Source organism: Ranitomeya imitator, chromosome 6, assembly GCF_032444005.1.
Source record: "Ranitomeya imitator isolate aRanImi1 chromosome 6, aRanImi1.pri, whole genome shotgun sequence".
NCBI lineage: Eukaryota > Metazoa > Chordata > Amphibia > Anura > Dendrobatidae > Ranitomeya > Ranitomeya imitator.
In genome coordinates, this window is record NC_091287.1 from 181,287,993 (window position 1) to 181,303,769 (window position 15,777).

General features: G+C 43.9%; 1 protein-coding gene across 1 annotated transcript in view; it reads left to right on the top strand.

The window, feature by feature from the left end:
* Positions 1–13,398, top strand: part of PKD1L1 (polycystin 1 like 1, transient receptor potential channel interacting) — a 528,440-nt gene extending 515,042 nt beyond the window's left edge. The window contains exons 48-50 of the mRNA XM_069732261.1: positions 11,213–11,392; positions 11,632–11,699; positions 12,492–13,398. Of these exons, the coding sequence (XP_069588362.1) occupies positions 11,213–11,392; positions 11,632–11,699; positions 12,492–13,200 (957 nt within the window). The 3' untranslated portion in view covers positions 13,201–13,398. The remainder of the gene's footprint in view (positions 1–11,212; positions 11,393–11,631; positions 11,700–12,491) is intronic.
* Positions 13,399–15,777: the final 2,379 nt, after the last annotated feature.

The window sequence follows — 15,777 nt, forward strand, 5'->3', positions numbered from 1 at the left end:
AGTGCCATTGGCACTATCGAGAACCATCTGGCGGTTCTGGAACTCGTATTGGACTGCAGGGTTAACATGTGTTACTAACCCCCAAAATAAAGGACAGCTTCTGATACTGGAACCTGGAGCCACAGCAGGAGCCGCCTGGACTACCTGCACTCTGGAGACCCAGCTAACTCTACTGGGGCACAGAGCAGAAGCAGATCAAGTTGTGCATCTCCCGGATTACCAGTCTACGTTACCGGAACCTGGAGCCAAGCTAGGAGGCAACTGTCCTGCCGGCACTCTTGAGAACCAGCTAAGGCCATGTTCACACAGTGCGTTTTTTACCGCGGAACCGCGGCGGTTTTGCCGCTGCGGTTCCGCAGCTGTTTTCCATGCAGGGTACAGTACACTGTACCCTATGGAAAACAGGACACACTGTGCACATGGTCCGGAAATTGTAAAAAAAAAGACGCGCTGAATAGCTCCCGGAAAAAAGAAGGAGCATGTCAATTCTTTTTCCGGAGCCGCAGCGGTTCTGCACCCATAGACCTCCATTGTGAGGTCCAAACCGCAGTAAAACCCGCAGATCAAAAATATATCTGCGGGTTTTACTGCGGTTTGATGTGCAGAACCGCTGCAGCAGGAAGTGCGGGGAGCGGGCGGAAGTGCGTGGGCGGAGTGTGGCTGCCCCCCCCGTGTTCCGATCCCGCCCCCCCGTGCTCCGATGCCCCCCCCAGTGCTCCGATGCCCCCCCCCAGTGCTCTGATGCCCCCCCGTGCCCTAATCGCCCCCCCTTATACTCACCCGGCGTCCCGGTGTCCGTCCGGCCGTCTTCTCCCTGGGCGCCGCCATCTTGCAAAATGGCGGGCGCATGCGCAGTGCGCCCGCCGAATCTGCCGGCCGGCAGATTCGTTCCAAAGTGCATTTTGATCACTGAGATATAACCTATCTCAGTGATCAAAATAAAAAAATAGTAAATGACACCCCCCCCCCTTTGTCACCCCCATAGGTAGGGACAATAAAAAAAATAAAGAATTTTTTTTTTTTTTTTTCACTAAGGTTAGAATAGGGGTAGGGGTAGGGTTAGGGGTAGGGTTAGGGTTAGGGGTAGGGTTAGGGTTAGGGGTAGGGTTAGGGGTAGGGTTAGGGGTAGGGTTAGGGGTAGGGTTAGGGGTAGGGGTAGGGTTAGGGGTAGGGTTAGGGTATTTTCAGCCATTTTAACCCTAAAAAAATTCCTAGAAAACACACAGACTCTGGCTAGAAAACTGCATCAAAAAAACGCATCAAAAAACGCATCAAAAAACGCATCAAAAAACGCATCAAAAACGGACCAAAAAAGGACCAAAAAAAGGACCTGCGTTTTCTGCCAAGAGCTGCAGTTTTTTAAAAAACAGTCAGGAAAAAAAAAGGATGGAAATCCTGAACGTGTGAACATACCCTAACAGAGGAAACAGTGCAGGGCAACAGCGGGTGGTGCTGAGGCCCAGTGGTACAGGATTCATTGTAGGTGGACAGCAGAATTTGAATTTCCAGCTTGCATTGGTGAACCCCGATAACACGGCAGCCGGTGTTCACTGTGCTACGTGCACTTCCGAGCAACAGCTAGCGGTGCTGAGGCCCAGGCAGACAGGATTCATTGTAGGTGGACAGGAGAATTTGAATTGCCAGTAGCACAGCCAGAGTCCAGCTTGCGTTGCTGAACCCCGACAACACGGCAGCAGGTGTTCACTGTGCTACTGACACTTCCGAGCAACAGCTGACGGTGCTGAAGCACAGGTGCACTGGAGTATTTGTAGGTGGACTGGAGTATTTGTAGGTGGACTGGAGTATCTGATTTGCCGGTGGCACAGCCAGAGTAAAGCTTGCGGTGCTGAATTCCGTGAACAAAGCAGTTGTTCACTGTGCGGCTGACACTTCCGAGCAACAGCTGACGGTGCTGAAGACCAGGTGGGCTGATCAATCTAGTGGTGCCAGAAGGCTAAGTGTGGACCTGGAGACCGGTGCCAGACATGTGTTTATTCAGTCTCATCTGGCACAGGGCTTGCAAAGTCTGGTGAGATCCAGGCCTGGTTCATCTTTATAACAGTAAGGCGGTCAACGTTATCGGTGGATAGGCGCGTGCGTTGGTCTGTTGGGACTCCACCAGCGGTGCTAAAGACACGCTCCGATAACACACTGGCAGCGGGGCAGGCCAGCACCTCCAAGGCATACTGGCTAAGCTCTGGCCATATATCAAGCTTGGAGACCCAAAACTTAAAGGGGGCAGAACCATCCTGGGACACACTGACATGGCTGGACATGTAGTCTGCCACCATCTGACGGTAATGCTGCGTCCTGCTGAATGGAACCGTATGGGATGGTGCATGATGTGGTTGCGGGCACACAAAACTTTGCCACATTTTGGCAAGACTGAACTGGCCTTCTGCAGAGGTGCTGCTCCTGCTCTGTGGACGGCTTCCTCCCTGTCCTGGAGACACTGAGCTGCCATGTGAAACACTCGAAGTAGTCCTCTCAGGTGGAAATGAGGACATCATCAAATGTACCAGTGTGTCTTGGAACTCTTGCATTTTATGATCTCAGTTCAATGGTGTTATCAGGGTTTGTAGGTTGTCCCGGTAGCGAGGATCCAGGAGGCTGGCCAATCAGTAATCTTCAGTGTTGAGAATGCGAGCGATATGGTGGTCGTTTCGAAGGCACTGCAGCATGAAATCACTCATGTGTTGCAGACTGCCGACAGGCCACGCCCCACTGTCCCCTGCTTAAGGTGTGCTCTCTGTCTACTCTGCATCCCACCATCCTCGCTGTAAATGATGACTACCAGTGTGTGGTGTACCATCCTCCTCTTGCCATACTATTTCCTCCTCCAATTCTTCCTCCTCCACTTCATCAAAAAGTATCCCCTGTCTGGACCTTTGTGAGTTTCCGTGTTGCCTGGCTAACAACCCACCCGTAGAGCTGTGGGTAGACTGTCCCGATACAGAAGACATTGTCAGCATTTGTTCCTCCTCCTCATCATCCAAAACTGCATCCCTGATCCCTAGCATAGTTTTTTCAAGGAGGCATATGAGGGGTACAGTGATGCTGACTATGGCATCATCCGTGCTCGACATGAGAGTGGAATCATGAAAGGGCCGCAAAACACAGCAGATGTCCTTCATGTAAGCCCACTCGGCACATGTGAAGTGTGGCCTGCGAGCTGTGCGACTCGTTTGCACCTGATGCAGCTGGAATTCCTTTACTGCCTGCTGCTGCTCACACATCCTCTCCAGCATATGCAACGTGGATTTCCACCTAGTGCAGACGTCACATATGAGGCGGTGTTCAGGCAGGTTAAATCTTTGCTGCAGAGCTGCAATGCGCGCATTGTGTACGCTCGAACGGCACAAGTGAGCGCACTCGCCACTGACCTTGTGCAGAAGATCTTCAAGATCCGGATAGCTTTTAAGAAAACTCTGCACGACCAAATTTAACACATGTGCCAGGCATGGGATGTAAGTCAGATTGGCTAGACCCAGAGCTGCCACCAGGTTTCGCCCATTATCACACAGCACCATACCTGGCTGGAGGTTGAGCAGTCCAAACCACTGGTCGCTCTGCTGCTTGATGGCATTCCACAGGTGCTCTGCAGTGTGGCTTGTATCCCCCAAACTAATTTATTTCAACACGGCCTGTTGACGTTTGGCCACGGCAGTGCTCAACTTGGTCATGTCAGTGGACGGTTCACCAATCCTTGTGGATGTAGATGGTGCCAACTGCTGTGCGGAGGAATCTGAGGAAGTGGAGTAGGAGGAAGAGGCAATGTGAATGGATGAAAGTCCTGCAATCCTTGGCGTTGGCAGGACCTGCACAGTGCCACTATAGACCTTGCTGCTGATTGCGTTAAGTAGTGCACGCTTAATTTTTTTCTCCTCATGCTGTTGCAGGGCAGGGACGGCTTTTCGACTAAAATAGTGGCGGCTAGGAACACAGTATTGTGGGACTGCTAATGCCATGAGGTTGCGAAAGGCGTCCGTGTCCACCAGCCTGAATGATGGGATTTCAAGGGCCAGCAGTTTTGAAATGCTAGCATTGAAGGCCTGTGCTTGGGGATGGCTTGCCGGGAATTTCCTTTTTCGAGCCCATAACTGTGGGACGGATGGCTGCAGGCTAGACTGGAACTGTGAGGATAACCGGGATTGTGAGGTTGGTGGCAGTTAGACAGTGACGATGGCTGTCTGTACACTACTGCAGGAGTACATTCCCTCTCTCTCCTGGGAGGAACAAGCTACAACGTTAGCAGAAGAAGTGGCACATGGAGCTGCAGGTTGGGCAAGATTTTTTATGTGACTTGTCCACTCCACAACGTGCTTGTTCCTCAAATGCCTCAACATATTGGTGGTATTGAGGTTGTGGACGTTTTTCCCTCGCTTCAGAGTTAGATGACACAGATTGCATCTGACTGTTGTAATGTCATCGGCAACTTGGTCAAAAAAGGCGCAGGCACCACATCTCTTTGGAGCACCCCTTGCACTAGTTTTTGCGTGGGTCCTGCTCCTTCCAGGTGCCGAAGTGGAGGCTACAGGCAACCAACTCTCGCCCCTCACTCTACTCCCTTTTTTGGCCCTCTGCTGCTGTACTGTTGTGGCAATCTCTTCCTCTGCTATGACCACTTTGCTGTCTCTCACACCATGATGGATCAAGGACCTCATCATCTGTTGGACCCTCTTCCAACACTTCAGACGATTGCTCCTCCCAAGTCGTTTGTATACTGCAGGAAGCACCAGCTAATGCCACCTGAGTTTTATCATCTGATGCGTACTGTGGTCGGCTGACTGTGTGCTCAGGGCTACCCGCCTCTTCTTCTGAGAGAAACAAGTTGGGCATCACTGCTTAAAAGCTCTTCTTCCTGTTGTCGAATACTGCCTGACTGGCCCTCTGATCCACAGCCAACAAATTCTTTAAACAGAAGTAAAGATGGCTCCTGTACTGGTCCCTCTAACTGCCTGGGTAATTTGGCAGGTGGTGGTGAAGAAGCAGAGCGGTGCTCTACACTGACATGAGCGGACTCTGTCCTCTGTGCTTTGTATCTGGGAGGATGAGGAAGAGGAACGAATTGAAGTCGATGCCGCAGCTGCCATCCATCCAACAATGGTTTCAATTTGTTCCTCCCTCAGCAATGGGATACCACGACCTCTAACAAAGCTGCGCATGATGGACTGTTCCTGGGAATAGCTAGTGGCTGAGTCACTTGTGCCCACAGCAGGCAAAAATTCTCCACGTCCTCTCCCTGCATCTCCTCCGCGGCCGCGACCACGTCACTTACTCCCTGCCTTCCTCATCTCTCTTGACTTAGATGGGCGGAAGGGCAGAAGAGTTCTCGTATTTAGTGTGCCTAAACCTGTAAAGCTGCAGACAGGTGTAAGAAAAATTGGATCTAGTTTGGCGTAAACTTTAAAAGAAACTGGTGTGGCCTAAACGAATATGAACTGGTGTTGTGTGAACTGTATTTATCAAAATCTGAAAGTATCACAGAGTTTTTGTAGCAGTTGCACCGTGAGGGCGTAATCTACAGTGCAAAAGTGGAATCTACAAATATTCTGAGAGTACTAGGTGAGAGTGTGCAAGGCGGCACAATCCCACAACAAAAATACGATAGTGTGATTACACCTCGACTGCTGCACAGAGGTGTAAACTGACGCTAATTGGAAGTAATGCAATCACACACAAAATGCAGCTAGTATTAGGAATTTTTTATAGCAGTTGCACCATGGTGGCATAATCTGCGGTGCAAAAGTGGAAGCTACAAATATACAAATATTCTGCTAATACTAGGTAAGAATATTTCCCAATTCCCACACCTCTCCCATCCCAGTCCTCACTAAGAGGTATAGGATCACCCAACTAACTTTTGTTCCCTCTATCCATCTATCCAATTCTCAGCGGCTGCAGTCCGAACAAAATAAAAGATTGGTGGATGGTGTGCTGAAACAGCAAAAAGACAGGCGCTGCAATCTGCAGAGAATGCAGTAAGCAGACCAGTGTATACTGCACAGTGACGCTGCTGGCTCCTCAGAACTCTGTGCAGGTCTTAAGAAAAAAAGCACAGGGTAGTGAAGCTGTCAGTGAAGGTACTTTAACACAGGAGGTGTTAAAATAGATAGGACAAAAACGCTAATAGAGACACAATATTTTCGCTCTCTCTCTAATGACAGAGACAAGCTCTCCCTAACTGAATTCACAGTAGAGTGAACACAAAATGGTGGCGCCAGCCTTTTATAGTGCCTGATCACAGCCAATCACAGTCATGCTAGTAGTTAAAATGCCTACTTAGCGTTTCAGGATGTGCCCACACTTCACAGGCTCTTCATTGGGTGGTTTATGTGTCAATCACAAGCATTGTGCAAAAAAAAAAAAATACGCACTTCTGATTTCCGATCACATTCAAAGATCGGAATCGGGATTCGGAATTCCGATCATAGTGAAAATCAGTATAATTCCGATTTTACATGATGGGATCGAGCAATCCTAATACTGACCAAATACTGCTAGTGTGACGGCAGCCTAACACTGTGGGGATTGGGAGTCTTGTGCACCTTGGGAGTAAGTGTTTTCTGTTTTTTTTCTTACAATCAGTAATTAGTTTGCTTCAGTTTTCATGGATTAATAGATTCTTGTTAAAGGATCAAATGTTTTATAATATCGGTTCATTATCTCGAGCTGTACTTGTGTATTTTTCTTTCACAGGTACATCTGTTGGAAATGGTTAATGCTACATTGTAACAACCAATGTGAATGATATTCAATGTTAATTGATTATTTATTAATGATCATCTGAATATCCTAACATATAAGAGTGTATATAATGATCTTGAGTCATTGTATATATTATACTCATATTTTGCCTGATGAAGGAGCAGGTCCTGATCTGTAGCGCGGAGCAATGCACTTTAAAAATAATTTTTGCCTCATGTTTGGACATGGCTATATGAAACACCTGAAAACCAAAACCCATTTCACATATATATACAGTACAGACCAAAAGTTTGGAAACACCTTCTCATTTAAAGGTTTTTCTGTATTTTCATGACTATGACAATTGTACATTCACACTGAAGGCATCAAAACTATGAATTAGCACATATGGAATTAGATACTTAACAAAAAAGTGTGAAACAACTGAAATTATGTCTTATATTGTAGGTTCTTCAAAGTAGCCACCTTTTGCTTTGATGACTGCTTTGCACACTCTTGGAATTCTCTTGATGAGCTTCAAGAGGTAGTCACCGGGAATGGTTTTCACTTCACAGGTGTGCACTGTCAGGTTTAATAAGTGGGATTTCTTGCCTTATAAATGGGGTTGGGACCATAAGTTGTGTTGAGCAGAAGTCTGATGAATACACAGCTGATAAAAAAAAGCAGCTAAGTAAAGAAAAAGGAGTGGGAATCATTACTTTAAGAAATGAAGGCCATTCAGTCCGAAAAACTTGGGAAAACTTTGAAAGTGTCCCCAAGTGCAGTGGCAAAAACGATCAAGCGCTCACATGAGGACCGCCCCAGGAAAGGAAGACCAAGAGTCACCTCTGCTTCTAAGGATAAGTTTATCCGAGTCACCAGCCTCAGAAATCGTTGGTTAACAACAGCTCAGGTTAGAGAGCAGGTCAATGCATCTGGCACAGACACATCTCTACAACAACTGTTAAAAGGAGACTTTGTGCAGCAGGCCTTCAGGGTAAAATATCTGCTAGGAAACCATTGCTAAGGACAGGCAACAAGCAGAAGAGACTTGTTTGAGCTAAAGAACACAAGAAATGGACATTAGACCAGTGGAATTCTGTGCTTTGGTCTGATGAGTCCAAATTTGAGATCTTTGGTTCCAACCACCTTATATTTGTGCGATGCAGAAAAGGTGAACGGATGGACTCTACATGCCTGGTTCCCACCGTGAAGCATGGAAATTCAAAATTGAATTGAAAAGTATATTGCCCAGCCCACGTAGTATATTGCCCAGCCCACGTAGTATATTGCACAGCCCACGTATTATATTGCAATGTGGGCATCATATCCCTGTTAAAAAAAAGAATTAAAACAAAAAATAGTTATATACTCACCCCTTGTTGGCCCCTGGATCCAGGAAACGTTTACCGATGCTCCTTGCACACTCTGGTCTCAAGAGTGCATTGCAGTCTCGCGAGATGATGATGTAGCGGTCTCGCGAGACCGCTACGTCATCATCTTGCGAGATTGCAATGCATGGACTGGTCACCGGCGCGTCGCGAGGAGCGAGTAAGGTGCCGCAAGGTGAGTATATGATGATTTTTAATTTTTTTTTATTATTTTTAACATTAGATCTTTTTACTATTGATGCTGCATAGACAGCATCAATAGTAAAACAGTTGGTCACACAGGGTTAATAGCAGTGTTAATGGAGTGCGTTACACCACGGCATAACGCGGTCCATTAACGTTGCCATTAACCCTGTGTGAGCGCTGACTGGAAGGGAGTATTGAGCGGACACTGACTAAGGGGTGGAAGGAGCGGCCATGTTGCCGCCGGACTGCGCCCGTTGCTGATTAGTCGTGGCAATGGTTGTGGGCGTTTTGCTACGACCAATCAGCGATTTGGATTTCCATGACAGACAGAGGCCACGACCAATGAATATCCATGACAGAAAGACAGACAGAAAGACAGACGGAAGTGACCCTTAGACAATTATATAGTAGATTGAAGGAATACTGAACCAGCATGGCTACCACAGCATCTTGCAGCGGCATGCTATTCCATCCGGTTTGCGTTTAGTTGGACCATCATTTATTTTTCAACAGGACAATGACCCCAAACATGCCTCCAAGCTGTGTAAGGGCTATTTGACCAAGAAGGATAGTGATGGGGTGCTACAACAGATGACCTGGCCTCCACAGTCACCAGACCTGAACCCAATGGAGATGGTTTGGAGTGAGCTGGACCGCAGAGTAAAGGCAAAAGGGCCAACAAGTGCTAAGCAACTCTGGGAACTCCTTCAAGATTGTTGGAAGACCATTCCCATGACTGTCTCTTGAAGCTCATCAAGAGAATGCCAAGAGTGTGCAAAGCAGCCATCAAATCAAAAGGTGGTTACTTTGAAGAACCTAGAATATAAGACATGATTTCAGTTGTTTCACACTTTTTTGTGAAGTATATAATTCCACATGTGTTAATTCATAGTTTTGATGCCTTCAGTGTGAATGTACTATTTTCATAGTCATGAAAATACAGAAAAATCTGTAAATGACAAGGTGTGTCCAAACTTTTGGTCTGTATATATAGATAGATAGATAGATAGATAGATAGATAGATAGATAGATAGATAGATAGATTTGTGTGTGTGTGTGTGTGTGTGTGTGTGTTTTTTTTGTAGTATTTTTATTATACAATGGAAGAAAGCCAATGTTTTTATTAATGAAATTTTTATTTTCTAACATTTCCAAAGCAGTTTTTTCTTATTTTTTATTCAGTAGCTTTATGAGAGGAACTTAATTAACCACAGAGTAATATACAACTGACACCTGCTGCTGATGGTGCAAGCCCAGCTTCTGTGCCTGCACTATCCCCCATGCAGGGTTTTAGAGAAAGTGGGGCCCTGGTAAAAAGTTTAAAGTGGGGCCCAAAATACATATTTCACATCACACAAATATTTTGGTTGTATTTGCAGGTGCAGAGTTCAGACCGTTAATTGAGCATGATCGACAATAATGATGTCGTTCAACGCTTGTTCCCAAGTTTCTTTACACTGACTGAGGAAGAATGATGGGGACAGATAGTCCTTTATACAGTATAATGCAGGTCCCATATAGTACATATAGTATACCGTAATCCCAATGGTCATTGATAGAGTATACTGCAGCCCCCCTCAGAGTATACTGCAGCCACACACACGCACACACATGAAGTATAATGCTGCTCCTCCCCACACACAGACAGCATAATGCAGTCCCCCCACACACCCACACAGTATAATGCAGCCCCTCCCCACACATACATGCAGTATAGTGCATACCCTCCTCACACACGCACACAGTATAATGCAGCCCCGCCAGACACCCACACAGTATAATGCAGCCCCCACGCACATGCAGTGTAATGCAACCCCCACACTCATGCAGTATAATGCAGCCCCACACACACACGCTAATATAATGCAGCCCCACACTCACAGTATAGTGCAGTTCCCCCACACAGTATAATGCAGCCCCTCCCCACACATGCAGTATAATGCAGCCCCCACTCACAGTACAATGCAGCCACTCCCCACACACGCAGTATAATGCAGCCCCCACTCATAGCATAATGCAGCCCCCACTCACAGTATAATGCAGCCCCCAAACACAGTATAATGCAGCCCCACACACAGTATAATACAACCCTCCCACACACAGTATAGTGCAGTCCCCTACACACAGTAAAGTGCAGCTCCCCACACACACACTGTACAGTGCAGCTCCCCCCACACACAGTACAGTGCAGCGCACCCCACAAACAGTGCAGTGCAGCTCCCCTACACACAGTACAGTGCAGCCCTCCCCAACACATAGTACAGTGCAGCGCCCCACACACAGTATAGTGCAGCTCCCCCAACACACAGTATAGTGCAGAGAGACACACACACCATAAAGCATACAATCACACACAAATGCTTACCCCTCCTCTTTGTTCCCTCCGCTGCTCCAGGCTCTACTCCGATCTCATCAGCTCCACTGCTGGGACAGCGTGGTGCACAATGAAGTGATGTCATCATGCGCCCCTTGGTTCACAAGCAGAGGGGGAGTGATGGGAGATGGAGTGTCAGCTGATGCTCTCTCCTCCATCACTGCTTTCAACTGTATTGGTGTCTATGTTGATAACTTGAATGAGTGAAGGAGGAGTGGTGCCAGGTCCCTGTTACTCATGGGGCCTCATAGCGGCTGTGTGGTGTGCCGCTATTAGTGGCACGCCACTGGCTGGGGGCCCATGGAGGAGCTGCCTCCACGCCATACAATTACTGCAGGTTGATCTTAGTGCTTAGCTCCGTCATCGTATAAATTTAGTGCTTGTTGCCATTTGTAAAGACATACACAGTATAATATTTACACTAAAATATATGACAGATTTACCATTTAGCATTATTTAATAATTACTAAATCTTTCTTTTTTAAATCTATGTTTCAATTGGGTTCCACAGTTTTCAAACAATATTAATCATAATGATATTGCTCCTACTTTCATTTTTTTCTGCTACTGACAGAATTACTACTTTGATGAATTTGAGGACTTGATAGATGAGCTTATGTTTCGACTTAACGCTATATCAAATAGCCTCCATCACTCCCTTCCAGCGAAGTCGCAATGTTACACAGAAGAAGAGGGAGACATGAATTATCTTAACTCCAGCTCGGATTTTTCGTTTAAGCAAACAATCACAGAGGTAAAATATAATTTAGTACATAGTCTACCAATGTACCATGTGTTGTTTGGTTTAGGAACCCCTTTTGTAAATACCAATTTTAAATTAACATACGGATACTCAGTTCAGGGTTCCTCAGTGATTATTCCGACAGAGTTTTAGACTTGTTTAACATAAAAAGATAATAAGTTAAAACATAAAGGTAGCTATTATTAAATGTTTTAAATTATATTATTATTCTATTATTTTTACTTTTCAAGGCTGAAGATTATACTCTGGAAGAAAAACTTAAAGTGAACTCCGTTACAATGCAAAGTGAATTACATCGGTAAAAGATTTCTCTACTGTTTTATATCATAGTGCTTTATTCACATAATAAAACTTACATTGATATTCCTAATTATATACCAACTTGTCATACAAGATTCTAATAATCCCAGATAATGGTGTAACATGGTAATGCTGATGGACTATAACTCGTCCTATAGTTACCTCTCTGCTATGCTATCACACTGTTTATGACGGAGTTGACAAAGATATACAGTACACATCAGTTTATAGATTTCTTTTATATAATTTGTGCATGTTGCCTGATAGCTGTAAAGGTTGTGACCTTGTAAGCATTGCATGTAGCCATGACGTGGGTTGTAATACATTCAAACACAAATTTGCATGTCTTGTATCATAGTAACATAGTAACATAGTTATTAAGGTTGAAGGAAGACTTTAAGTCCATCTAGTTCAACCCATAGCCTAACCTAACATGTCCTAACATGTTGATCCAGAGGAAGGCAAAAAAATAACATGTGGCAAAGAGTAAGATCCACCTTGGGGAAAAAATTCCTTCCCGACTCCACATACGGCAATCAGACTAGTTCCCTGGATCAACACCCTATCAAGGAATCTAGTTTATATACCCTGTAACATTATACTTTTCAAGAAAGGTATCCAGTCCCCTCTTAAATTTTAGTAATGAATCACTCATTACAACATCATACGGCAGAGAGTTCCATAGTCTTACTGCTCTCACCGCTTTTGTATTAGAAATACATAACGTATAGTTAATATTGGATCATTGAAGGTTGATACATTCCTAATAATGTTATATTTGTTCTTTTAGTGCTTGTTCAGATGCACGTTTTAAAAATAAAAACTGTCTGGAAAATCAAGAAGGGTTGGAGATTGCCTCTAGAAATGGTTACAGCATTCCAGACAATGTGCTGTTGAAGTCCAGCCACTCTGAAGATACCCTTAACCGTGCATTAGATAATAAACAAGGCATTCTTAGAACTGAAAGTGAACACGGGGTCTCAGATGGAAACAACAAACATTGCTTAGCTGTTGCTCAACTTGGGTGTGCTTCAAAATGTCTGTCAAGTGATGAGAAATCTATTTTTGCCCCTGTTTTCTATATGCACCCAGGTGAAAATGCAATTGACCTGGAATATAATAAAGCAGACAGTAGAACCCGCTGCACTTCAGGCAATGCCCTAAACAAAAACCGCAGACCTCTAAGGCGCTCGCATACCACAGTGATTGAACCTTTGCAGAGCAGTGCTACAGCTTTCTGGAGAATAAATGAACATGAAAACAAAGCATCAGATGACCTTAGCAATGGAGAAGAATCCCAAAAACCACAGAACAATATTTTCCAGCAAAGTATTTGTGATATCATAAATGTGAAGGAAAGTACCCGAACATACATGGAAACATCGTCACATACACCTCAGCAGAACCTGACTAAAAATGCAGTTATCCAGAGGGTTGCTAAAACTTCTCTTAAAACGAATGCCAGTGCGATTCCTTGTTCTGTAAAACAATGTTGGTAGTGTGAGAATATTCAATATGAATTTCTTCTTGTGTTTTTCAGTCTTGTTTGTGATACAATTGAAATGTGACCCTGCATACAAATGGTAAAGTGAGCTATACATACTGAATTACAAGATTCTTTTGTATTTCCTGGTATTTTTTAATCGTATGCTTTGTCTATCTTTAGAAAATGATATAAAAATAAAATAGTTGCACATAGATTGTTTAGTATCTTTTTTAATTATTTAGATGAAGGAATGGAGGGTAAGCTGATTAAATTTGCTGACAACCCAAAGCTAGGAAGGATAGCTAATACTAGAGAAGAGAGAGAGGATTCAAAAGGTTCTAAACAAACTGGAACTGTGGGCAGCAGCTAACAGAATGGTTTTTAACAGGGAGAAATGCAAAGTGCTACTTCTTGCCAAGAAAAATTAAAAAAAGCTTATACAGAATGGGAACTTGGACTAGGGCTAAGCAACAGCAAATTTGAAAAAGACTTGGGTATACTAATAGATCACAGACTGCACATGAGTCAACAGTGTGATGCAGCAGTAAAAAAGTCAAACCCAATTCTGGGTTGCAGGTTGAATTAACAGAAGGATACAGTTTACATCACGTGAAGTAATTATCCTCCTTTTCTCCTCCTTGGTCAGGCTTCATCTGGAATACTGTGTCCAGTTCTGAGCATCACATTTAATAAAAGACATTTAAAAACTGGAGCAAGTTCAGAGAAGAGCTACCAGGATGATGAGTGGACTGCAAAGTATGTCCTATGAGGAACAGGTAGAGGATTTGGAAAAGTATAGCTTGCAAAAGAGAAGACTGATAGGAGACTTAATAGCTGTCTACAAATATCTCAAAGGCTGTCACATTGTAGAGCAGGGGTCTCAAACACGTGGCCCGCATATTCAATTGAAAAGTATTGCCAAGCAGAGACTCTTTACACTGCAATACCTATGCCAGCCGCTGGCAAATCAAAGGACAGCAGCTCACATAGGCATGCTGCGGCTGCCTGATGGCCATGCACAGCAAACTGCGTGTCGCCATGTCTGCTGTACTGTACTGGGATGCGGCCAGCGGCAAACACTGCCACACACATCAGTCTCATAAGCCAGGGACCACGATGGATTCTGAGACCTTAGCGTGCTCACGCCGCTCTGCAGGCCAGAAGAGAAGATGGAGGCTGCGGTGCCAGGAATCAGAATGAGATGAGTAAAAACTAATTATGTTTTATATGAATGGACAGTGGAGCCATCATACTATATATGGGGGGAACTGGGACCATCATATTGTATATATGGGGGAACGCGGGCCATCATACTATATACAGCTCTGGCAAAAATTAAGAGACCACTGCAAAATGTTCAGTTTGTCTGATTTTTCTCTTTATAGGTATATTTTTGAGTAAGATGCAAATTGTTCATTTATTCTATTAACTTCTTATAACATGTCTCTGAATTTCCAAGCAATAATTTTTTTATTTTTTACTGAAAAGGAGAAATGGTCAAAATTTAAAAAAAAACAATGCTTTCAGACCTCAAATAATGCAAAGAAAACAAGTTCATAATCATTTAGAAACAAAAATACTAATGTTTTAACTCAGAAAGAGTTCAGAAATCAATATTTTTTGGAATAACCATGATTTTTAATCACAGCTTTCATGTGTCTTGGCATGCTTTCCACCAGTCTTTCACACTGCTTCTGGAGCAAACATTTAAGCAGTTCTTCTTTGTTTGATGGGTTTCAATGGGGTTCAGGTCTGGAGATTGGGCTAACCATGACACAGTCTTGGTGTGGTGGTCTCTTAATTTTTGCCAGAACTGTATATGGAGGAACTGGGGCCATCGTACTGTATATATGGGGAGAACTGTTGCCATCGTACTATATAAGTGGTCGAACTGTGGCCATCATACTATATATATGGGGGAACTGGGGCCATCATATTATATATATATATATGTGGGCGGAGTTGGGACCATCATACTGTATATATGGGGGAATTGGGTCCATCATACTATTTATATGGGGGGAACATGGGCCACAATACTATATATATGAGGAGAACTGAGGCCATCATACTACATATATATGAGGTTCAGAAAGAAAAAAGGTTCATACAGTCTGTTCAGTGCTCCCAGGTAGTAGGCACCAGGCAGAGGTATTACAAATCTTCAGTAATTTATTTAAAATGAAAAACAGTATATAGAACAATGCATTTCGGCTATATGCTTATTAAAAATTGCCTTCCTCAGGTATGATATTGCTTTATAGGTTGCTAGCGTTATATAGTCTACACAGGTCCACTTGAATAATCAATTAGGTTAATTGATCAAGACCTGGTGGTTCTTCATTAGCTTATTTGCTGCTTAGTGGTTTTCAGAATATAGCTTTAACTTATCCGTGTAAAAGTTTAAACAGTTAAAATACATGATAAAATATAAATTATGAAATTATAAAAAACACTTAAAACCATTAATTAGCATAAATACAATACACGTGGACAAAATTTGTATCTATATCATTATCCATAAATACAATATATATTCAATGATTATATCCATTATATTATACTTCTTTTTTTAAACGTCTTTTTTTAA